The sequence below is a fragment of the Marmota monax genome, unplaced genomic scaffold (genome assembly GCF_021218885.2).
Source record: "Marmota monax isolate L192 unplaced genomic scaffold, Marmota_monax_Labrador192_F-V1.1 WCK01_AAM20220418_F8-fsc00028, whole genome shotgun sequence".
NCBI classification, from domain to species: domain Eukaryota; kingdom Metazoa; phylum Chordata; class Mammalia; order Rodentia; family Sciuridae; genus Marmota; species Marmota monax.
The window spans coordinates 16,454,765-16,479,378 of NW_026694779.1; the positions used below are offsets into that span (position 1 = coordinate 16,454,765).

Consider the following 24,614-nt stretch of genomic DNA (forward strand, 5'->3'; position numbering starts at 1 on the left):
ACGCCGTGTGCATGTGAGACCACAAGTCCCACCATCTCATACAACTACAATGAACCCATAAAAAACATGGAAAAAATTTTCAATTAAAATATTTTTAAAATCAACCCCAAGGTAAGGGATAAAAGCCTCTCAGATATGGAGAGAATCTCCATTTGCAGCCTGCGCTGGTTCCACACAGGCTTCTGGTGTAAGTAAGAGGACGAGTTTGAATCTGTTGGAGGCCTTTGGGGAACAGCCTTCTGCCAGTTGACCTGTTGGGACCTGACTGTTCCTTAGTCTGAGGTGACGTTGCCTGCCAGCAACATCAAGGTACTTTCTTTGTCTTAAAAAGTGGGGGCCTGGCACTCAGAAGGAGGAGGGTTAGCTTCACAGAGGGCGGAGCTGGAATATGACAGGGTGCAGTTTGGAAGCCTCGTCACTGGGCGATGGGGCCCCATGAAACCAGTCCTGCTCCCTGCCTGGGACATACGCCCTGGCCACAGAGCCTATGGTCGCCCAAGACTCAGAAGTCCAGCAAGGCCTGCCTCTGCTTTTGGTTCCTGCAACCAACCTGCTCTCTTCTTTCACACCCATGAAGCACCTGAGATAGACACCTGAGATAGACACCTGAGATAGACACCTTGGGGCCACATGGTTTTGACCGACAGATGGAAGACTCTCGCTTTGAGCTTGCAAGAAGGATACCAGACTCTCAGTGGAGGCTCTGTGGTTGCTGCTTACGCTGTCAGGCTTGGGAGAATCCCTAGTCTGCCACGCACCAGCTTTGAGTCTTGGGCAGGTCATTGAAACTCTCTAGATGGAGCTGCCTACCCTGCAAAATCAGACCAATACCAAGCCTACCTCTGCTGCACTCATGGAGGCGAGAGTATGTGAAGTGCCCAGTGCCCGTCCCGAGTATCTCTCCTTCCTTGCTGGCTTTGGCCTAGGTTTGGACTGTGAACCCATGTAACACCCTGAAGGGTTTTCTCAGGCCGAGCCATAAATACCAAGAAACAGGAGAGGAGCCCTTTGATGTGTTAGGTGCAGTCAGGATGGGACAGCCTTAGCGGAAGTCCAAAGTCCTGCACAGACCGGAGAGCACTGGAGCCGGAGCTCCATCTCCATGGTAACACCTCTTGTCAACACACCTGGGAAACTTTTAAAGGTGCAGCTCAGACTGACTAGTCATCGGCTTGGGAATCCCCACACCGTGACGCACGCAGGTGTCAATTTAGGGGAAAAGGCAGAATCACGACCTCAGTTTTTCGTGTAGTTTGAGAATGCATTCATCCCTTAAGTTTAAAACATGGTTGATTTTCCCACATTCTGCTGAGTAGGCTCTGAGCACCCCAAGGCCAGGAGCCCTGAGCACACGGCAGGTGCTGGCTCATTGCTGAGGGAGCCCTGCACCCAGGAGGTCGGTGCAGTGGGTCCTTCAGCAACATTAGCATAAGAAGCAGCTAGGTCCCACAGCTCTAGGGTCTGAAGGGGACCTCTCCTCTAGCAGCTAGCCCTGAGATAGTCCTGACCCAGTCTTAGTGGTGAATGGGGATGGATCTGAACTCCTAGTGTTTTCTGCTCGCCTGAAAGTTTCCCTCTGTTCCTTTTAAAATGTCCAACGTCAATGACCCAACACATTAGAGATATGGGTATCATTGAAAGTCCCAGGAGGGACGCATGTGAAAGACGTTCAGTAGGTGTCTGCTGAGCCTGCAGGTCACTTCATCAGGCTCAGGAGGGGACATTCCAAGAGGGCATTTCTAACAGTGGTTGCTCAAAGTGGTCACCACGGTGTGACCCCCGGGGTGGTGGGTTTCCTGGAAAGGAGTGGGTCAGGGTGGTGGGAGCCTGGCGGCCTTGACCCAGGTGGCCCGAGCTTCCTTGGGCTCTTACCTGAGGTGTAGGATGACGCTCGGCTGCTAGGGGAGCAAGGAACCTGCAGCCCGGCGAAGCCCAGGCATCGCTGCGAGCCCCTGTCCGAGTCGAAGCTGGTCTGCGGGCTGTGCCCCGGATCCTTCTGCCCCGAGGCCCGCTGGTACCAGCCGCGCAGGTGCTCGGCGACCAGAGCCTTGTGGATGTTCTTGGTGATGTGCTCGGACTTCACGGCCGCCTTCCTGGGCAGCCGCAGGGTGGCATAGGGGTTGTGGGGCGCGCGGTCCACCTCGTCCTCATGGAAGGACCTGCAGTAGTCCCTCTGGCGGTCATAGCCGTAGTGCGCCGAGGAGCGGTAGGAAGGGTTGACGCTGTAGTGTCCCTCCGTGTCGTTCTCGTAGACACAGCCCGCGTAGTACAGGTCGCACTCAGCGTAGGGTGCGGACCCGGCCACGTAGTAGCCAGGGGGCAGCTCCTGGCTCCTGCCGTAGAGGCCGGTCCGCGAGCTGTCCTTTTGGGCCAGGTTGGGCATGCTTCCCGAACTCGAGGTGCACACGTGCTGCTTCTTGGACCTTCTCCGGCCCCGCGAGCGCGTGTCCAGGGTCTGGGTGGTGTAGTAGGGGCCCGCGGTGGGCGTCACGCAGTAGTACTCGGTGCTGGACTGGCTGGTGTGCGAGGACCCGTCGTCCAGCACCTCGGTGCTGCTGCTTCTTTGGGATTTGGAGAGGGAGAGAAATGGCTTGTCGTCGTCCATCTCGGACAGCAGGTGGGATCGGGACTCGAGGCTCCCGCTTCGAAGGCGGCAGTGCTGAGAGGAAGATTCCGGTCTGGAAGAGAAGCAGGCAAATGGCTAAGAGAAAAGGGGCTTTGAGTGCCTGGGTGACCGCACAACCGAGTCTCCCTGGGTGCCTAGTCCACTGGGCCACACCCCGACGCGGGTCCACAGTCAAAGGGGAAAGAGCTGCGGCGGGTCACTTGTGCCAGCCTGTCGCTCCTCAAGCAGAGGGAACAAGCTTCCAAACCAGAAAATACCCTTGAGGTGTCTGGGGAGGGCTCCCTTCCAACAGGACATCGGGGGTGGCTTAGACCAGAAGGGGACACACATGCCGGGGAGCAGGGTCCCCAAAGGCTGCCTCCAAGCCGCATGAGCTTGGGTATGACACTTGGCCCCCCATCCTGCTTCTGTCTGTAAAATGAGATGAAAGCCGTATCTAACACCACTGCACAATAGGCTTGTCGTGGAGTAGCTGATAAAATAGCCCACGTAAGACACTCCGTATGCACCCAGCAAACACTTCAACACGTGGCCCCTATTGTGGTCCGTCTCCTCACCCTTGAAAAATGAATGGCATTGTCTGCTGGGGAAATGAAAGCGCCCAACATCCAAGATGTGCATGTTCTCGGCTGACACACTAGAAACTGAGCACATCAGCAGAAAACGTGGAGGAACGGACGAGGCCCGACTGCAGAAAGTCCTCTGAGTGATCAGAAAACCCGAAACACAGCAAGGCGGCCGTCACCAGCAGAGCCAGGGAGCAAGGCACTTACTCCAAGTGGGTGCTGCTGTAGGCATTGCGGGTGAGCACAGGCGTGGTGGGCATGCTGCGCCCTCCCGGGGGCCGCCTCTCCAGGGTCTTGTAGGGGCTGCTCTGTGTGGACAGCATTTCTCTGTGATGATTGAAAGAGAATTGAAGAAACAATGAGCCTCGCAACCCCCACCGCAAACTTGTCCTGAACTCAAAGGACACTTCCCGGAAGCTGGCGGGAAGGGAGCGGGCAGGGAGGGGGGAGGGGTGTGTACAGCCAGCACCCTGGGGGGCCCCGGTGAGCTGTGGGGGGAGCACATACAGCCTGACTCTCTGGGTCAGGAATACCGAGATGGCAAGTTCCAGCCAGCCTGGGCAACTTCGCAAGACCCTGTCCCAAAGTAAAAGGACAGGCGTGTGGCTCAGTGGCCGAGCATCCCTGGGACCACCTGCCTCGGTAAACAGACCAAGAGCAACCAGAGAACGGGCCAGGTCAGCTCCCAGTGAACGCTTCTGACTCTGCAGCCCAGATGGTCCCAAATCAACTCCTTACTCTACCCCTGTACAAAAAGAATCACGTGTGTGTTCGAATAAAACTTTATTCAACCAACATTTTATTCACAGACACGGAAGTATCAATTTCATGTAATTTCCTCATCTCACCAACATGAATGCATGATTCTCTTCCGCCAGTTACTTAGAAATATAAAACCCAGTCTTAGCTCCTGGGCTGCAGGACGGATGGCCCATAGGCTGTTGTACAGTGGCCCTTGGAGTAGACGGCCACGACCTTGAATTACTATGTCCACTTTCAAGCACAGCAAGGACACACTTTGAGCTTAATTTCCTGAAATTAAAAATAACTTTCAAGCTGGGCACAGTGGCACATGCCTGTAATCCCAGCAACCCAGGAGGCTGAGGCAGGAGGATGGCAAGTTCAAGGTCAGCCCGGGCGATTTAGAGAGACCCTGTCTCAAAATCAAATAAAAGGGGCTGGGGACATAGCCCAGTGGCAGAGCACTGGCCTGGTATGTCCAAGACCCTGTGTTCAAGTCCTAAGGTGGCAAACCAACAAACAAGCTCTCAAAGGGGTGGAGGGTAGCTCAGGGTTCGAGTGAGGCTCTGGGTTTGATCTCCTCCAGCACCTGGGGTCCCCTCGCCCCAAAACACTTTCTGAGTAAAATCTTTCTTATTATGAAGGTAAGTTAAATTTATTATAGGAAAGTTCAAGCGTACAAATAAAAAAGGAGAATTTTAGATGCCCATAATCGGGCACCCGAGCACAGCAGGAAATACAGCAGTAAATGATTTCATGTTTTTTCGTAACAATATACACAAAGAAGCATCTGTAGTTTTCAACAACAAAATGACATCTTACTATGTTTCCTTCCTCTCTTTCTTCTTTCCTTCCTCCCTCTCTCTCTCTCTCTCTTTTCCTTCCTACTGCCATGGGAGATTGAACCTAGGGGTGGCCCTTACCACTGAGCGACGCTCCCAGCCCTGGTCTTTTTTTCTTTTAATTTTTTTTTTATAGTTGTAAATGTACAGAACGCCTTTATTTTATGAATTTTCTTATGTGGTGCTGAGGATCGAACCCAGGGCCTCACCCATGCTAGGCAAGTCCTCTGCCACTGAGCCACCACCCAGGCCCCCAGCCCTGGTCTTAATTAGAAAAAAAAAAAAAAAAAAAGTAGCATTGATCCCGGTAACCAAACTCTGGGAACCACACCGACGGGTCACTTTTTAAAGTCTTGGCCTCATTGCCCTGTAACATTCACCGGAGACCTTTGGGAACAAAGCTATACTCTGCCTCACAGACTGCACACTGCGTTTAAGTGCCAGGTTTCCTTGTAGGGCCACAAGCTGGTCCGGTCACTGGGCTTGGCAGAGCAGTACTGAATGACCACTCCCTCCGAGCATGGGGCGTGGAACTGGACACAGTCCCTGCTCTACCTTGGGTGTGGAAGGCTTGCGCTGGTCCCAGTGGGTACCCCTGGGAAGCCTGGAGATGACAGCAGGTGGGGCCTGGGCGCGTGCCCTTGGGGGGATACTGGACTCTCCCCACCCCTCTTTCTCTTGGCTTTCTGGTCCCTGTGAGGGCAGCGGACTTGTTCTGCCACATGCTGCCACCTGATGTTCTGTCACCCCAGGTGCAGAGCCGATAGACCATGGACTAAAACTCTGAAACTGTGGGCCTAAACAAACCTTTCCTCTTGATAAGTTGCTGAGTTGAGGCATTTTGCCACAGTGACACCAAAGTAAACAATACCATACCCAGAACCAGGTGATGATCAATGTCCCCATAACTTAATATAAATCAAACAGACTTCAAGCAAAGAGTCAAATGCTTTTTAAAAGATCTCTTAAAAACACTTCCACTTGTCACCAACAGTGAATCTCTGGGTTAGTTTCGGTGCCTGGGTTGTACGAGAGAACACCTTTCGGAAGGATCAATAAAAACCAGCAAAGGGGGCCCCATTCTGGAGCCCAGGGGCAAGGGCCTCTCACCTGGACTGCCTGGTGTCCACAAACTGCTCGCCGCAGGACGACTTTCTGAAGTGGACTCGCTCAATGCCCAGAGACTTGGGGGGAAGGATTCTTGGAGAGTGAGGTACTGAACTTGGTCGCTGCCCAGAAAGCGTGAAGGCATCATTGGCTAAAATAAATGCATGAAAGAATCAATAACCCGGAGGGAGACAGACCAGTGAATTAGCACCCTGACCGAACTGCGAGAGAAGAACTGAAGGCCTGATTCATTAGGCGCTCTGCCAAGATGGGGTTTCTAGGCATGCAGGACCTTTCAGAAGGTGATTTTTTTTTTTTTTTCCAAAATCTTATACACTAGACAAAAGGAATTACCGAGAACTCCCCTTAGGCCTGCAGCAACTTTTGCATAGTATTGCCATATTATATCTTCTAAAAAGTCTGCTGAAGACAATCCCCATGTGCCAAAGGCCAGGGAGGATCTGGCTGCTCTTTGAGTTCGGCTTCAAAGCCCTTAGGCCTCTGTGGCCGGAGCTCACGCTGCCACACGGTATCGTCACCTTCTCAGGGCTGCTGAGAACTGTTCAACAGGAGACCCTGTCTCCAAATAAAACATAAAAAGGGCTGGAGACGTGGCTCAGGGGCTAAGCACCCCTGGGTTCAATCCCTGGTTCCAGGAAAAAAAGAAAATAAATGTCCGCAGTGGGGAAACCTGGTGAGGAACTCTGCATTACAGTTCTCTGCCAGTCTACACTACAATGAGAAGTTAAAAAACATTCCCCAGGGGCCTCAAATCCTTATCGAGCACCAACGCCTTCCTGCGGTGGTTTCCTGTTTCCCTGAGGGCCTGTGATCTGGAGGGCTCTGTGTTAAATGCGGAATTAACCCAAGTAGATTAGTAACCCTGTGCCTCTTTCCCAACCGTTTTGCTTAAATGAGTTAGTGTATTATAATTTTCCCAAAATAAAAACCAAGCAGGCTTTCTTAAATTTAAAAAAAAAAAAAAATCACCTTGAGATTTTAGAATAGGCCATATTTTAAAAACAACAGCCACTTACGATCGTCATAGGTGGTGGTGTCCGACAAGGAGCTGCTCTCCGAGGGGATGATGTCATCTGTGAACAGAGACACCTGTCTTTAGGATACTGGGCATCACAGCAGGGGGAAGTTCCGCAAAGCAGTTTCCAACGGCGTGCGTTTGATTTTCATCGGGATCAATAGGACTAGTTAAAGCGCATGAGGAACATGGAACTGCTGTATGACTTGGTTCCTGCACCACTGGAGGCAGAAACATCTGCGTATCTTACAGACGTCACAATGGACTGGCGCGGTCTCTCAGTACCTGTGGGAGATTGGTCCCAGGACCCCAAGGGCACCCAAACCCAGGGATGCTCAAGTTCCCACGATGAAGTGGCACAGGGTTTGCACTTTCTACTACCCGTCACGCTGCCCGGGAGCTTGCTCTGGGAGCAGTTACGATGCTGGTAGGGAGTAGTGGCGGGAGGAGAGCCTGCCCGCGCTCAGTGCAGAGGCCAGGGTCCTCCCCAAGGGCTTTCCCCCTGAGGCTGGGGGGAGCCGCAGGCCGTATTCTAAATTGGGAACAGAGGTCCAGGGGGTTGGGGTTTTCCTCCTTTTCAGTGTTTCCTCTCCATCCCTACGTTAGTGCGTGACAACTAGAAAGAAGAGCTGAGCCTTCTAGTCATAGGTGTGCGCGTCAGTGAGCCGCGTGGACCTCACTTCAGATGGCTCTGCCAGGGGAACTCAGTCTGGGGCCCTCGATAGGGAAAGGGGCCTTTTGCTCACGTGGTGTGGGGAGCTCTCCGAGTCGAGCAGGGGTCCCCCGGGCGGTGCTGCTGGCTCCGGGCTGGACATGCTGCTTGGGCACCCTGCACGCAGCAGGCTCTAGCCTCCGGCCCGGGTGTCAAAGGAACCCCAGCCTCAATTTTGACAACTGAGAGTGTCTGCAAGCACTGTTAACTACTGAGTCAGACAGACCTGGTTAAATCCTGGTTTCTGCCACTCTCTGCAGGGAGACCTGAGCCAGATCACCTAGTCCCTCTAGGCATCATCCGGCTCAAGCCTAAACTGGGGACAAGGACACTGTCCATGACACAGGGCCCAAGTGGCACCCTGAGTGACATGCTGACATAAAGAGCTAGGCCCAGCTCCTGGCACGTAGCAAATCCTCAAAAAGTATCAACAATGCCTCGTTTTTGTCACCGACTCTGCGAGCTGGTTAGAAATGACAACCCAAATGCTCTGAGCATCACTGGTAATACCAGCATCTGATATTTTTGCATTTTTTTTAGTACTGGGGATTTAACCCAGGGACACTTTACCACTAAGCCACATCCCCAGCCATTTTTACTTCGAGACAGGGTCTCGCTAAGTTGCTGAGGCTAATCTCCAACTTGCAATCCTCCTGCCTCGGCCTCCCGAGTCACTGGGATGACAGGCGTGTGCCACCGTGTCTGGCTCAGATGTTAAAGACTGTGTTGGGTGAAGAGAGACAGCTCACACGTGTTGATATCCTCCTGCGAATCCCACTGCCGTCAGTCTCGAATGCTTTGGCAAAAATGGTTCAAGGCAGATGCTACACCTCAACACAGCTTCAAAGCCATCATGGAGGGATCGCTCCATCCAGCCACGAAAGCCAATTTCTAAGGCAGAGCCTCTTCATTGGCCAGCCGTGGAACTTGAGGGTGCGGTGCCAGGACCGTCAGCTGGTGGGCACATTTAACAAAAAATTCTATCTAATGGAAGGTTCACCACTGGCACCATCTGCCCTCAACACCAGTCCTGACGGAGGAGAGCACTTGCACCCTGTGGCTTGAGGATGAATGGGCGGTGACAAATGGCACGGCAGCTAAGTGCCTCTCAAGCACCCATGTCTGTGGGCCAGCCTGTGCCAACTGCCACGGCCGACCCGCCTGCACATTCCCAGCCAAGCCGCCCGGAATTCCCAGCTGTAGTCGGCCGACACTTGCGTTGGACGCCTGCACGTGTGGTGTCTCTGCTGCGTCAATCACAGGCCCTAAACCCCAGCACATTCTCCACCCAGTCACCACAGTTCACTCAACCTGTTGTGTCTCCGTGAAAAAGAAAATCCTGCCAATCATGATGGGAGCACACCGGCTAGATCACGAACCATCTCAGTTTCAGACATCCAAACGTGAAGGGGAAAAAAGAATTCTTGGAATCAAAGAGATACAATCATCTTTCAGTTATCAAGACTAAAAACCGCAGCACCTACACGCAAGGCCAGTTAGACTTGAAGTCTACCTACGTGGGATTTCTTGGTCGGCTTTTTCTTTTGTGAATGTAAAAGTCACAGATGCGTGATGCTGAGAAGCTGGACAGGGCACGCGGACTGTAATTGACATTCCACGGCTATTAGTACTTTGAGGTATCTCCCAAGCGGGCTCCGTGTGCCTGCTTACAGAGAGGGGACCCCACCGCGGTCACGCCCCTGCCTCTGTCCTTTCTGCGGTCCATTTACACCATCCCCGTCGGTCCCCCTCATTAAACAGCCTCCACCAAGGGCAGTCACCGAGCCCTCTTCTCCAGCCACACACAGGGAGGGGACGGTCCCTCAGGAGACGGGGTCTGCGGCACCGAAAACCTCTCACAAACTCTGGGGTGGGTGAGGCCCCCGCTCTCTTAAGACCCTGTTGCCAAAGTATTTCTGGCAATGACCTTAGCCCAGTTAAAGGGGACGGTGTCTTATAATGAACCGATAATGCCACAAAAGCCCTTTCATCCTGAAAAAAAAAAAACACAATAGTCTCGAGTTACCCAGCCAGAGAGCCACGGCACATCGAGCTGACAGACTCCAGCACCCAGATTCCTGAGAAGCTTGCTTTCGACCCTTTTTTCTTTCTTCACTCTCTTACCAAAGGAGCAGGTGTGGAAATGAACTCCACTTACCAGGGCGCTCACTGCCTGCGGGACTCAAGGAAACCTGGCGCCTCACTCACCGGCCACGGCGCCCGAGGCTCTCGGGCTGGCCTTCTTCCCGCCTCGGATGCGGCACTCGTTGATGGCGTTCTCGATCTCCTGCAGCTTTCTCACCGCCTCGCTGTAGTCCTGCTTCCGTCTCTTCCTCACCGTCTTGCACAGGTCGGGCTCGTTGGCAAGCTTCTTCGCGGCTTCGACCAACTTTTGCTGTATCAGGAAGTTACTCTCCAGGCCTTGCAGCGCCGGGCCCTGGAGGCAGACGACAGCACTTTTATCTTTGCAGACACACACCCTCGCTCTCTCATGCTGGATAATAAAGAAGACTTCTTGTGCCTTCTTGAATCACGTGCTATCTGGGAGCAGGATCTTTTGAAGTTTTGATTCATTGACACCCTCGGATACCCCCCCACACACACACACACATCTTAACTTGAACTTCCCATCAGTCCAACCTCTTCCTGTTGGAAGGAGGGAGGCGAACTTTGAATATGCAAAGCCTCAGAGACAACAAATTTGGGTTTCATTCCTGGTGGTATGACCTGAATACTTCATTGTTTATTTTTTTGGTACCAGGGCTTGGACTCAGGGGTACACAACCACTGAGCCCCATCCCCAGCCCTGTTTTGCATTTTATTTAGAGACAGGGTCTCACCGAGTTCCTTAGCGCCTCGCCATTGCTGAAGCTGGCTTTGAACTCGCAATACTCCTGCCTCAGCCTCCCGAGCCGCTGGGATGACAGGTGTGCGCCACCGTGCCCAGCTTGAATACCTTAATGTGCTGAAGAGTAAATGACGTAATGTATGTGTACTGCTTAGCTCAGGGCTGGGTACACAGGGGAGCACTCATTCGATAGCAAAGCTCTCCCTGCTATTGACAGAAACAGCTACTGGTTTCTAAGGCGAAGATGGTTGAATTTCTACAAGAAACATGGGGAGGGACACATTGGTTGATGACCTGCACTCTGAATTAACTCGCACCATCTTTTAATTGCGCCGAGTGCCGTGCATGGGTCACCTCATTTATGATGCTCACTGCATCCCTCGGAGGGAAGAGCCACCGTTATTTCCATTTTTCAGAGGAAGAGACGGAGTCCCGAGAAGTGAGACTTTAGAGAGATCAGACTATGCGCCCAAGCTTCGTTTTAAGCAAAAGAATGAATCTTGATTCTTGTAAAACGATTTGTCAATTTAGTGCCCGTGGGATGCTAATGAGGGAGCGAGACACTGAGAAACAGCCCACTTTTAGCGGGAGTACGTGGAAATGCGCTGTCCACTTCCACAGCTGAGGTGGAAACGTGCAGCAGTGGCTCGTGGTGGACCCGCTGCCCTGGGCTCACCCCCAGAACCACAGAGAAACAAAACAGAAGGCGGGGAGCACCGGCCCCGGAACTCAGGAGCCACCCCGTGCCCCACTCCTGGCTGCGCCTACCTCCTCGCTGGGCAGCAGGCTGTCCTCCAGCTTGAAGGCAGTGCCCACACGCCTCCTGACCTGCGGAGGCTTCTCGCCTGCGTTCAGGGGATACTCCTTGGGCACTTTGCCCGTGAGCTCCTGCAAAACAGGACAGGGTCCAGAGCTGGCCAGGGGCATAGGCCCGAGCGCCCGCCCTAGCCACAGGCCCGGGGCAGGCGCACTCACGGCCTCGCGCAGACAGATCTTCCTCAGCTCCTCCACCTTCTTCAGGAGCTTCTCCTGCAGCTGCTTCTCCTTCCTCCTGAGCTCCAGGATCTTCTCGCGCTTCTGCTCCTCGCTGGCTTCCGAGTCTTGAGAACCTGGCGGAGGAGGCAGGGAGGTTGGCCCCAGGCACTGACCTCCCCAGGCTGAAGGGCAAAGGGCGGGGAGCCCGGCTGGCTACCAAGTGGGGGCTTGGGTCTTTCCTCCGAGTTCAGAACATGCAAAAGGCCAAGTGCAGGACGTGAGACCCGTCCTCTGGGTGTCAGAGCCTCGCGCACCGGCTCAGTCATTCCGGAGGCAAGGACAAAAGGCTTGTGTTTCAGACCCTCCCAGAACCCTCTCCTAAGAGGAGCGAAGGGAGGGCCTTCCCGCCGAGGGGCACTTCCGAAGCTCCTTTGGAAATGCTCTTTGCAAAGGAAGGCCGCTTTGGATTCAAAGCCCCGATGGGATTTTTGTGGGAAAATCATCATGCGCCCTCAGTGCTAGGAGATCCCAGACTGTCCACCCAGGGAGGGCCGAGGGGCAGCCATTACGATCTGCCTGGGATCAGGTTTGACAGCATTTTATATTAAAGAAGAATTAGTCAATGATCTCCAACGAAAACTAAATAATGGGAGACGGTGATGATGGAATTGATGGGAAGAAAGTCTCCTTTCAAGCCGCCCCTGGATAATCCCTTGCTTTGCAACTAATGTTACTTACACAGCCTATTTTTAATTTAGTTTTCATTATACTCTCCTAAATATCAGTTGTGAAATAACATTCAAAACTGTTACACATTGTAGGTTCTGATATACTTTGTTTCCAAAACAATGGATGGAAACATACATTTAAAAATGGTTTATAACACCCCTCCGCACCCCGCAAAAGAAGTTCTAAAAAATAAAAGATGGCGCTGGGTGTTTTCTGATCCCAAATCTTACCTGAGGATATTAGGCTGCCATTGCTGGCCATGATGAACTGACCCTTCGCCTCCAGGGTCACCAGTTTGGAGACCCTTTGTGTTCCAGTGTCTGTCAAATCCATTGCGATGTCGTCTAAACTCCTGGCTGTAGGAATTTTTGCCTACGAGGTAAACCACAAAAACACAGAATTAATGCCATCAAGCATATCTTAAATTAATAAAAATGATTAAGCAACCATACGATAACAATGTTTTAATGGATATACATGACGCTCAAGGCACTCTTTAGCACTGACTGAAAGACGTCACAAGCAACCTCACCAACACGCATACACACAGGCACGGGGGCCTGCGACCTCGTGACTTCCAAAGCACATATCCACATATCTAGGGGTGTGCGCATCTCCCACCCTTTAGAAAACGTGTGGAGAGCTAAAACAGGAGCGAGGTTAAGAGCCAGCCAGAAGAACACAGACCCGTGTGTGTGCACGTTTCCTGGGGCAGCTTCGTTTCTGAAACCCAGCAAGACAGATGGCCATGTCCCCCGAGAACTGCGCTCACCACTTACTTTGCTCTGCTTGCGGTCCAGGTAGAACTGGTGCTGACTGATGGCCATGACCCAGATGGACTTGATGAGAGAAGAGTTTGCATACCAGGTTTGCACAAAGAGGCCGCTCTGCCCAAAGGTCCTTCTAGACACCGAAATCCTGGAGGATTAAAGAAAGCACTCGAGCTATTTGCCTCTGGGCAGCACCACACCAAGGGCTCCCGGAACAAACGCCCTCCCCTGAGTTGCCCTGATGCACATCCGGACGATGGGGCCAAGCTTCTGACTTTCTCCTACGGCAAAACTACCCAGACCTGGGCAACATCTTTCTGCATAGACGAGCATATAAGACAACATGGTGCACACACTCAGAAGTGCATAAGGAATCAGCAGACGAGAAACCATAAAGATGTGTGGCCATCTCAAGTGGTACAGGGTAAAAATGATTTTTTTTTTAAAATAGTGTCTCACTGAGTTGCTGAGGCTGGTCTTGAACTTGCAATCCTCCTCCTTCGGCCTCAGGAATAGCTGGGATTGCAGGTGTACCAGCACCTTGTCTGGTTTTAAAGGTGGTGTTTCATTAAGGACATAGCAACCCACCCGTGTGGGGTCAGCACCTGTCTCCAGGTGGAGAGCCTCGGAGGAGGAGGTGGACTGATGTAACCTGAGGATGGACACCGTCCACTGAGGATCGGCAAGTCTGAGGCTGGTCCAGAGTGCTGTGGGCGCAGCGGAGGAAAAGAGGAAAGCAGGTGGGGAGGAGGCTGGCCAGCAGAGAGCAGGGGCTGCAAGGGAGGGAGAAGGACGGAAGGAGGCGGGCGGAGGCTGGGGGTGGGGGGGGCTGATGCTCTTTGTAGGAATGTGGTCACAGCCATTTCCTCCTATCCCTCTGACCCAAAACACCCATGAGTGTCATCTGGGGACTCCAAAGCCACCACTGAGGACTGACGATGAAGTTCTCTTGAAGCGTGGAGAACCTGCATCCTGACCCCCATTCACCTTCATAACTGCACAGTTGTTGTTTTTTTTTAAATGACCATAAATAGCAAAATTGAAAATGAGCCCAGGATTCCATCTCTAAAGCAGTTACACAGATCACCAATAAGCCCACAGAGACACGGACGGCCGTCATCAGTAGGAGTCAGGCTGTGCTCCTCCCCAGGACGTGCGGCACACACGCCCACGTGCACACACACAAGGAGACCTAACGGGGGGCTAGTGAGGACCCACACTGCAGTGGGGATGCTGGGTGGCCCGCGGCTCAGGGAGAGCCCCCTCCAAGGCCCACCACCAACAGTCCATGAAGGCTGGACTCACGCCCGCACCTGGGCCCAGATGGCCACCGGCCCCCATTTTGCTAGGTGACTAGGACCACGGGACTATCTCCTGGGCTCACCTTCGCGGGTCGTGGACCTCCACGGCAAACTTCTTCTCACGGAAATACAAGTTCTCCAGCTGTTTCCACTGGAACAACTGAAAGAGTTAAGAAAAGAGAAGAGCCACGCAGCTGCGGTCATCTTTCCTACGTCGCTGGGCAAGCGAACGATCTCACATTCCTATGAAGACTCACGGGTAAGGCTGGGCGGGTGATTCACCTTCTCACAAAGCACCTGAAACCATCGTGGTGGTAAAGGTCGCCCGTTCAGCCTCACCTCACGGGTAAGGGTGCCCTGAACCATAAAACCAGGCGGCTGGCGGCCGGCCGTGGGAAGCGCCTGGTGTCCTTCCTCTGACTCAGCTTCCTGCGCAGCTTCCAGTAAGCGCTAAGCCCCCTCCAGGGCTCATTTGTGTTTCAATGGAAAGACACTCACAGGCGGTTTCCGAGGGTAGACTTCAAGCTCAGGCAAAGTGAAAGTAAAAGAGAAGTCCCCGCGGCCAGCCTCTCACCTGGCCAGTCCCCCCAAGGCCACCAGGTGCGTGGGGCCCAGGGCAGGGTGGGGTGGGGTTGCCGGGCGCTGCCCCTGGTGCTGGCTGAGCCTCGGGTTGTGGGATTGGCCTCCCACCTCTGCTCTCCCACTCCTGGCGCTCTGGGGTTGGACTCCCGGATTTGCCCGTCATCAGGGCAAAGAAAACTCTTAACAGAAATTCGCACAGGAAAACCAAGTAACCTGGTCAGGGCAGAAGAGCCTGTCTCGCTGGGTTTTCTGGGCCGTTCCCAAGCCCTTCCATGGAGGTCCCGTACCAGCCTGCGCTTCCCCAGCCTCCCAGCTCGGACTCTAGTGTGTAATTCCTCCACCCGCCCCGGCCGGCTGTCCAGGAGGAGGGCAAGGGTAGCACTTGGACATTGTGCTCAAGACTCTTTAAAGAACATTCCAACTGACTCCTTGATAAGCACCCCCGTCGCGCACCGGCCGCAAAACCATTTCCTGAAGTAGAGACTTTTCACAAACACGCCAACCTTTCAGCAAAGGGGCAGAAGGAGCCGCAGGTGCCCCGCAGGGGCAGCATGGGGAGGGAAGGCCAGCTGGACCCCGGGAGCATGCCCACTCCCTCCAGCACTCACTAGGCTCCAGGGGAGTCCCGGAACGTGCAAAGCTACCTACCAGCTTCGACAACACCCCCAGGGCCCAGGCTTTCCTTTCTTTCCATCCAGAAGTCCAGAAAGTGGGAGAGAAGCGTGAGGGAGGACCAGCGTCCTCCCCTGGTCCCCTCCCGCCGGCGGCTCGGCGATTCTGAAGCCAGTTTCCTAAGACCCAAGGTGTAACTGGGTTTCACAAGGCGGGCCTCCCACGGCTCTGACGTGACATCAGCAGCTCTGCCGGGGACACTCCCCAGCCTGCAGTCCCCTCCTTCCTCCCACAGGGTGGACGGCAGGCAGGGTGCTCGCTGCAGATTCTCCCAGAAGACAGACTTCCCTAAATCTGGGCACCTTGGACACCGCCCGGGAAGCGCGTTGCTTTGGATCGGGTGGGAAGTGGACCGGGAGGCCTCCGGGCAGCCTCGGCCGTCGCTCACTGGGGCAGGAACAGGTTGGACAGGAAGGGGCAGAGCGGCCCAGCTGTGTTTTCCTCGGCCTCCATTCCCACACACAGGAAAGCCTGGGCTGCACTGGAAACCCGATCTCGGGAAGCCGCCACCTCCCCCCTCTTATCGCTTACAAAAGGGAAAGGCTGGCGGCTTTGCACTCCCTCCGCCCAGCCCGCCGAGGGGCCAGGGGTGAGGGGCCGGGCTTAGAGAGATGAAATAATTAGAGGGCAGTGGGGTTTGCAGAGGAAGCAGCGGGAAGAGACCGGTGGCGAGTCCCTGAGACCGCCAGGCACCTCCCCAGCGGGAACCTTTAAAGTTTATGCAGTGTGACTTCAGATGGGTGCCCGGTTCCTGCAGTGGTACCAGAGGACCGGAAGGACCCAGACCAAATTGCTAGCAGTGGCTGCCTCTGGGCAGGATGGTAGGGCCACCTCTATCTCATCATCTCTAGTCCTTGTCCTTTGTTAATAAAGATAAGAGGGAGGGAAAGTGACACGGTATCTCTGATTGTCCACTTGAGCGGTGGGTTCGGCAGGTCCTGGGGTCTTCTTGGCCTTCCTCTGTACTTATTTCTCCAAATTCAAATGATGGACGTCATGTAAAACGAACGTGAATATATAATACAGGGGTAAGCCCGGCTCCCTGACCACGGGGAGTCCCCCTGGACTTGACCACTGTGATTCTGATCAACCTTTGCCGTGGCAACGCTTTTTGATCTAGCTGGGCTGCTGCGTAGAAGCTGGTTCTGTTTGTTTTTCCTCTGAAATGTCTTGGTTCCTAAATATCAGAGGTTGCCATCCAACCTGGGCTGGGGAGGGGGAGGCGGAGTGTGAACTTCCGCAGCCTGTGGGACATTCCTTTCCCATCCACCAGTATTTTCTGAGGCCCCTCTGATGTGAGGTCCCGATCTGGAGCCTGAGGAGAAGAATCCCTTCCCTTGTGAGGAGAACCGTGCAGGTGGCCCAGGTGACCTCTGGCTCCACTACTTGTAGCTAGTGGGGCTAAACCGTCCGGAGCCTCAGCTTCCTCGTCTGTGTAATGGAGCCGGTGACACCTGAGACCCGGGAGCCAGCGCCTGCTCAGCACCCACAGCGGGCAGCTGGGTTGGTGGGGTGTTGACAGTGACTCTCCGTCCCCGGCTCTCTCCCCTTATCAGACCACGATGGCAGCTTAGGGGCAGAAGTGGAACCGGCAGCCCCTATCTGGCCCCCACATCTGTGTCTCCGCCAGGAACAGCTGAGTGGCTCTGTTGACAGAGCTGTGTCACTCAGGCCGCGACCCTGGCGGGTTTCAGTCTCCACATCTGATGGTTTCATGGGAGGCTTCCTGACCCACCCGGTAGGTAGGAAGTCTGCGCCAGGGCAGAGGGAGGAGCCCCAGCGTGAACACAACAGGGATGTGGACCTGCCCCAGGCAGGGGGTCACAGAGGCCCTGGAGAACGGAGGTGACTCTTTAATGCCCTGAGCAGGGACAGGGAAGGTGTCACAGAGGCTGGGCTTCTGAATTGCGGCCAACGTTCCAGGTTAATCATTTACCTGCAAATTCACCTGGAAATGGAGATTTGGGATGGTGGCACACAGCAGTGACAGTACATCAAACAATGAGTCACAGGGGCAATCCCCTGCTATGACCTGAAGCAAAACAAAGTCACGGAAAAAGGTGGCCCCTGATGAGGAAATGCACCGTGAGGACCTTCTCAGTGCCACAAAGGAGGACTCTGGCAGCACTCTGGCTGTCAGAGCCCCGCTGACCTAGCTTCCTTCCTACCCTCTGTCCGGTCCATCAGATGTGACGATGACCGTCCCGGCCTCCGCCCTCGAGGAGGGTACGGCAGGGAGTCAAACACGCAGGGCTCACACCAATGGTGCGTCTGACATGCACCTAGCGTGCAGGGGCCACCGCCACCGTGACCCACGCCTCATCCCGTCCAGGGTCCCCGGAGCACCGCCTCAGCCCCAGCTGCATGCCGATGAGTGGTTCTGGGCCATAGGAAATGTGCAGCCTAAGATCTGACTTCTGAAAGGAAGCTTCTCACCCAGGTTTCCTCTGCGGCCAAATCTCCCACTTCCAGGACGGCTGACCACTTCCTGTGGCCCCCTGCAGGTGTGAGCTGCTGGGGTTAGGGCTGGTGGCTGCTGTGGTGCTCACCGCCCACGTCCCTGCCCACGCCTTGCTGTGCAGCCTGTTTATTAAGTATCTTCAATGAGATTTCTGTTTCGGATGCATTCTTTCTTCCCAGATGAACTGTCAGGTCCTTGACCGCGAGGGCTGTGACTTTTTTGTCAGATGAGATAAGGAAAGGAAAGTGCTAGCGCAGGGGCCCGTGGAAAAGCAACGGGCTTCGTCAATGCTTTTCTTGGAAAAACACAAAATCGAGTCTCTTAAGCTCTATTGTTAGAAAGCTGTTTGTACTAGTAGATGAACTGGCTATCCTTAGCTGATCACAGGAAACCCTGCTATCAAACCAGACTGAGTCCCCAACCAGTGGGGCATGACGGCCACATGCCTGCAACCCCAGGGACTTGGGAGGCTGGAGCAGGAGGATTGAGAGTTAGAGGCCAAACTCGGCAACTTAGCAAGACCTTGTCTTGAAATAAAAAATAAAAACAGTTGGGGGTGTAGCTCAGTGGTGGAGCACCCTGGGTCCAATCCCTAGTATCAAAACCAAACCAAACCCCTCCTGGATCTCAGCAGGAGGACCCAGGAGACAAGCCCACACTGAGGGACAGCCTCTTGCCCCTAGAGCTCCAGCAGGGGGGCCCTCGAGGCTCTGTGAGGCCGACAGTAAACTCTTTGACTTTGACAGATGGGAAAATGAAGGCCCAGAGAGACCTAGTGACGGCCCGGGTCAGCCAGGTGGCCAGCAGGAGTGCAGAACAGGTTCTCTCTTCAGATCCGCTCAGGGCTGCAGTTCTCCTCCCACGGACTGTGCAGGGCTGAACCATCACGTTGATTATCGGGGTGGCTCAAGCTTAATTACACACCCGCAAACAGGACGGACTGGTCTCCCGGTGACATTTTGTAATCCATTTTTTTTCCCCTCCTGCATCATATTTTATTGTGCACTGATGTGGGAAGTGTGAAGAGGCTTCTGGTCGTCCGTGGGTGGTGGAAGGAGCGAGGAGAGGTTCAGACGGTCAAGATGGTAGGTCAAGGTGGCGCTGCTTGAAAAACGAGGCAAGTCCTGCCTTTCAGTAACAGGAGCCCCGTCCCTCCAAGCCAAGGGAACAGGGAGGCTTTTGTGCGTGCTCCTGAACTCACCTGGCTCCAGGCGGCAGGGAATTCCAGCAGTTTACAAAAAAGATCAGTTTATTGAAGGACAAGAACCTTTCCCACCGCAAAGGCCCTGGGCGCTGGGGCTCCTGCCAGCCTTACTGTTACCAGGCCAGGGGACATTGATCTGGAAAGACATGCATGCCAGCGTGGTCGGCCCGGGGCACTCCTACGTGCCACCTCATTCCCCTGCCCGTCTCCGACAGGCTCTGGTGGGCCCCGGTGACTGCTTGCCACAGGGGAAGAAGTCAGTCCTGGTTCTCAGCCACGACCTGCTGTCAGTCTGTTGCTTGGGGAAGATGAGACCTTCTTCCCTGAACCCCAAATAAATAATGAACACCTACAAGGAACACGAACTCGCATCTGTTCCGACCTGAGTTCTAGTACATTTCCACCTCCTACAAGAGTTTGTGGTGCTCATTTCAGGCACAAAGAGAGGATTAGAAAGTAAACTGTGTCTGATCCATCTGGATCTTTAATACTCAGGGTTGAGGTCTTCTCTCCACCTGCTGGGAGTGGGGGCCCGCACCTGTCATCCCAGTGACTCGGGAGGCCGAGGCAGGAGGACTGCAGGTTCTAGGACAGCCTCAGCAACTTAGCCAGACCCTGTCTCAAAATAAAAGATAGCAAGGGCTCGGGGTGCGGCACGGTGGTAGGGCACCCTGAAATCCATCCCTAGTACTAGAGAAAAGTCTTTCTCTTCGTGGGCCTCATACCTTCAGGCATTACGGTGAAAGAGTTGGGAGGAGAAGGGCTTATAGGGCCCTCAAAATATGGACTCCCTACCTCACTAGGACTGTGGACTCGGGTGATGCTGGGTGCCTCTGGAGCCAGTGATCCATCACGTCTCTCAAACCCTCCTTACTGTCTGCCCCCCTCCCTGCCAAGGAACTAATCACCTAGTGAGGACTGGGTACCAGTCCTGGTCGTAAATGTCCTCGTTTAGCTCTTACACACACTCTCCAGAGCTGGTGGCATCTCCACAGTGCAGAGGAAGGAGCCAGTGATAAAGAGAGACCAAACAACAACACGCCCCAGGCCATGGGGCAAAGCCACGCCAGAGACAGCGCATGGGTGTCCCGAGCTCCTGCCCTGCACAGATGAACTGCCCCCTCCGCGGGCTCCCCAGGCTGCAGAATACGTTTAGATCTAAAATGCATGCAGAGCCTTTGCCGGGTGCTCTGGTAAGTGGAACAAAAGCGTCCCCAGCGTGCAGGGTGACGAGAAGGTGACACTGCCCAGGAAGGCTCGTGGGCCCTGCTGGAGGATCTTGGATGGGCCCTTTTCAGACCAGCCCCTGCTGTCCCTGTCTCTGTTCTTGGTCCATCTCCTGATTTAAGCCACTGTCATAACAGGGCAGCATGTGGCTCAAGAGGCTGAGCCTCTGGACCTCCCACTATAGTGTGTCAATTTGACCTTGATTCCTGCCCAGCCACTGGCTGCACGGCCGGTGGGGCCAACAGCTGAGGCCCGCCCGGTCCTTCCTTTCTGTCCGCACTCACGGCCCTGCATGTGTTCCAGCCTTGTGCAAACTGGGCTGGAGAGGGCCCTGCGGAACCTGCTTCCTCCTGCTGAACCCTTGGGTGTTTGGGCACAGAAAACCCTAAGTGCACAGAGCCAAGACCCAGAGTCAGATTTTCACGGGAGAAGAAACAAGGAAGGTGGAGGGACAGCCTCTGAAATACGGGAAAAGACAAGCCGCCTGGCGCAGGGCCCTCCCTGAAGTGAGTGGCCCACGTGGACAACTGCAAATGGAAAGGGGAAGTGACCTCCAACCGTGACCTGGGCGGGACTGAACAGCCAACCTGACCGGGTGGTGTCCAGCGGTCTCCACGCAGCTCCGAAGGTGGAGAGCGTCCTGTGAGTCACAGGCACGGGAGTGGACGGCCCGAGAGACACTGGGCAGACTCTGCTCCATGACCCCTGGAGAGAGCCTGGCCACTGTTGGGGGCGCACTATCGCGTTCTGTGGGGATCTGGTATTACCCGGTCACGGTGGCTGAGAAATCACTTAGGAGTTAAGTCACCGTGGATACGCAAGACCTCTGAAGGGTCCTTCGTAAAGCACGATTCAGGAGAAAATTAAATTAGCCAAAAAAAAAAAAAAAAGGAGTTAACATGGTGAGTTGTGCCCAAAGAAAACCCGACAGGCTCTGCACGCCCTCCTGCCTCCCACCCCAGGGTGCACACCGTGCTGCCCATCCAAAGGGGAGTGGTCTCATAAATCATGTATGTCCACGTAAGGGAACACCAGGTGGCCTTCCAAAGACCAGGAAGAAAGTGGTCTGCAAGGGAGCTGGGGAAGACGGCCAGGCCTGGAAGGAGGGGCAGTGGGATTTCTCTCTTGGTAAAGACTCGGAATATTCACCAACCAGGTCTGAGTGAACCCGTGTCGTGTTCTCAGCAGCCATTTCCACGGAGGCAGGAGGGAGGCTGCAGAGAGGCTTCCTGCCCCAACAGACGGGCTTGGTGCTGTTTGCTTTTTTAAAAAAAAAAACAATAAAAACGTACGACTTGTTGTAAATTATAATCCATGAGAGTGATATGAAAATATCTGAGAAAATTGGGTGCCCTTCATTTCTTTTTCTATTTTGCTACCAGGGATGGAACCCAGGGGTGCTTAACCCCTGAGCCCCCTCCCCAGCCCTAGTTTGTATTTATTTAGAGACAGGGTCTCGCTGAGTTGCTTAGTGCCTCACTATGTTGCTGCTGAGGCTGGCTTTGAACTCGCGATCCTCCTGCCGCAGCCTCCCGAGCCGCTGGGATGACAGGTAGAGGCTTCTGGAGGGTGCCCTTCATTTCTAAGGCTATTACTTAGGAATTTGGAACCAGAAGTAGATCTTCAAACACAGACAGGGACAATATCACGCGATGTCCCCCGGAAACTACGAGCTCATTCCTTACGTCAAACAGATCGCGCTCACGGGGCTGCGGACACAGTGCCGAGTGCGGGGCAGCCTGCAGCTGTCCCCCGTCCCTCACGCAGGTGGGGTGGCTGGGGAATGAGGCCGCCTTGCTTTCCTGGGTAACTTCTGGCGAGCGGTCTCCATGGCCAGATGGTCTGGTCCAGGAAGGCATGGGAAGGGCCCATGGCAGCCTCAGGACACTCTTCTGTGCAATCCATGTGAGTGTCACAACATAAATGGGGACGAGGCAGGAGCTCGATTTGCATAACACAAGGAGACGGTGACCACTGACCTTGGCCACTCGGGAGCTGCAGGGCTGGGCCTGATTACAGGGCTGCTTGAGGAACACTCCCATGAGAGACAGACAGGTGTGACGGGAGTCACCGGAGGCCGTCATGTCGGGTGGCGATAACAGGCAGGTTGACCACGGTCTGTTATTAGATGTCACCGTGTCACTCCTGCAGCCTCCAGGGATGGCAGCAGGGCCCAGGGAGGGGTGGCAGACCAAGGAGGTCAGCATGGGTGGGTCTTAGGGTCACCATAACAACCAGGAGGCCATGGGCGGCTAAAGGGTGAACCACGCAGACTCGTCCACCCTTACACAGGCCAAAGTGGACGGCGGGCGTCTGCTCCGGTCAAGAGAAGCAGCTGCTCAATAAAGTCTGACGTGGAACACAGTGTCACTGACTCAGCTTCGGAAGCCCCAAAGCTGGCAGGCGATGAGCCTAAGAAACCGCACACGACCTACGTTTCTTTACAAAAAGCACTAGTGTTTCCTGCAGAGAACCCTGAAGTGAAGGTCAGTTAGCAACAGCGGCACCTTAGGAAGAAGATCACGCGTAACCGTACCACTGGGAAACAGCGAGAACCCAAGATTTTGGCTTCCGTCTTCATGATCCTGGGACAATCCAATGCAGATACGTGTGCATGCAGGTGTGTACACTCACACACATACACACACACACACAGGGTAGCACAAGGCAGCCTCCTGGTCACACTAACCCCAGCAGAAACCTCACTACGGCTGCCGTGGACTGAGCCGTGGCCCACATCCTCACCGCTCAATCCTGGGTCGTGACCTTGGAGTGGGTGGCCGGCGTGCGATGGTGTACAGGGTACGTCAGCGAGTTACGAGACGGATTTCACACTTAGCTTCAGCCTCCTCCCAACCAAGGTATCACTCAGTGGTCAGGCTGGCTACGCAGAATCCTGGCCTGAGACGCTGCAGGTGCCCCTTTACGGGGACACTGCCAGCTCAAGGGCTCCTAGTCCTCGTAGGCGCCTGGGAGACCCACACTCACCTTCCGAGGCTTCACCTTGTCCTGTAAGTCATACTGGCCGATGCCCTTGTAGCTGATGCCAAGCCACCAAGGAAGTCCCTGTTTATCCTGGGGACGGAGAAGAGGCCTCATTAGGTCTGGGAAAGGCGGGCCACCCTCTCCTGCCCTCAGCAAGTGTCCACTCGTCACAACAGCTTCCCTGCGGGGAACGCGTTACTCAAATGCTCTGAAGGGTCTCTCCAGCGAGATGTGTACATCCGTGAGGCCCAGACTGAGCTGTCAATACACAGTGACCTCCTGTCCGAGGGCCGGACAGCAGATGGGAGGTGAGGCCACTCCACCGAGATCGGGTCCCCTGCTCGGCCCTGAACTAGAACAAGAGGCCTCTGTTCTCAGCGAGCGGCCAGCTGTGAGGGCCGGGGAGCCCGCAGACCACAGGGTCGAGGCTCCAGACCCGGAGTGTGCACACACCCTCACGTGCAGCAACACAGGGAGGAGGGGACAACGTGCTTTGTTCACAAACGTGTGCTCTCGTTGCAACAGAGGGACAGGAATGCAGACACGGGGACAGACGCCCAGGCTCCCTGGTGCTATGCCAGCGGCTCAGCTCAGCAGAACTTGGAGGCAGAGGCTGGCTCTCAGCTAAGTGTGCAAGTGTCCGTCGCCTAATTCCCAACACCTTGAGGGGCAGAGGTGACAACTTGTCCCCACATCACGTCACTCCAAGCCTGTCCCTGGGTGGGGTGTAGTGGAGGAGCACTCGCCCAGTGGCCTGAGGCCCGGGGTTCTAGCACCACAAAATACACCCCAATAATCAACCAGTGACTCCTCTTTCTGCCCTGCCCCCCTTCTTGGGCACCCTCTGGCCCTTATCATCTTAGTTTTCACTTCGTTTTATCTCTTTGTGGTGCTGGGAGGGGAGGCCCCTGGCTCCTGCCCATCAGGCAGGCACTGTACCGCCGACCCCCCCCCCCCAGCACTTTTTATTTTTATTCTGAGGCTTGGTATCACTCAGCGGTCAGGCTGGCTTCAAACCTGCCATCCCCCTGCCTCAGCCTCTCCCGTAGCTGGGATTAATAGGCTGTGTCACCATGCCTGGCCTTAAAAACATTTCTTATTCGACTCCTCCCTGCTTATAGACATTGAAAATACTATATGAATACAAAACACGCTGATGGTATGCCAAAAATGGCCCCGGCTTCAATCCCCAAAATGAGAGAGGGAGGGAAAGAGAGAGAATAGGAAGAC

General features: G+C 54.6%; 1 protein-coding gene across 6 annotated transcripts in view; it reads right to left on the bottom strand.

The window, feature by feature from the left end:
• Frmd4b (FERM domain containing 4B) overlaps positions 1 to 24,614 on the bottom strand; it is a 190,663-nt gene that overhangs the window by 9,311 nt on the left and 156,738 nt on the right. For 5 of the 6 annotated variants that reach the window (XM_046425713.2, XM_046425709.2, XM_046425711.2 and 2 more), the window contains 11 exons: positions 23,388 to 23,474; positions 14,337 to 14,413; positions 12,962 to 13,100; positions 12,413 to 12,554; positions 11,454 to 11,587; positions 11,247 to 11,366; positions 9,839 to 10,067; positions 6,920 to 6,976; positions 5,886 to 6,033; positions 3,400 to 3,519; positions 1,873 to 2,678 (listed from right to left, as the gene is read on the bottom strand). In XM_046425713.2, the coding sequence (XP_046281669.1) occupies positions 1,873 to 2,678; positions 3,400 to 3,519; positions 5,886 to 6,033; positions 6,920 to 6,976; positions 9,839 to 10,067; positions 11,247 to 11,366; positions 11,454 to 11,587; positions 12,413 to 12,554; positions 12,962 to 13,100; positions 14,337 to 14,413; positions 23,388 to 23,474 (2,059 nt within the window). The remainder of the gene's footprint in view (positions 1 to 1,872; positions 2,679 to 3,399; positions 3,520 to 5,885; positions 6,034 to 6,919; positions 6,977 to 9,838; positions 10,068 to 11,246; positions 11,367 to 11,453; positions 11,588 to 12,412; positions 12,555 to 12,961; positions 13,101 to 14,336; positions 14,414 to 23,387; positions 23,475 to 24,614) is intronic. The other variant, XM_046425710.2, reaches the window with a different exon arrangement.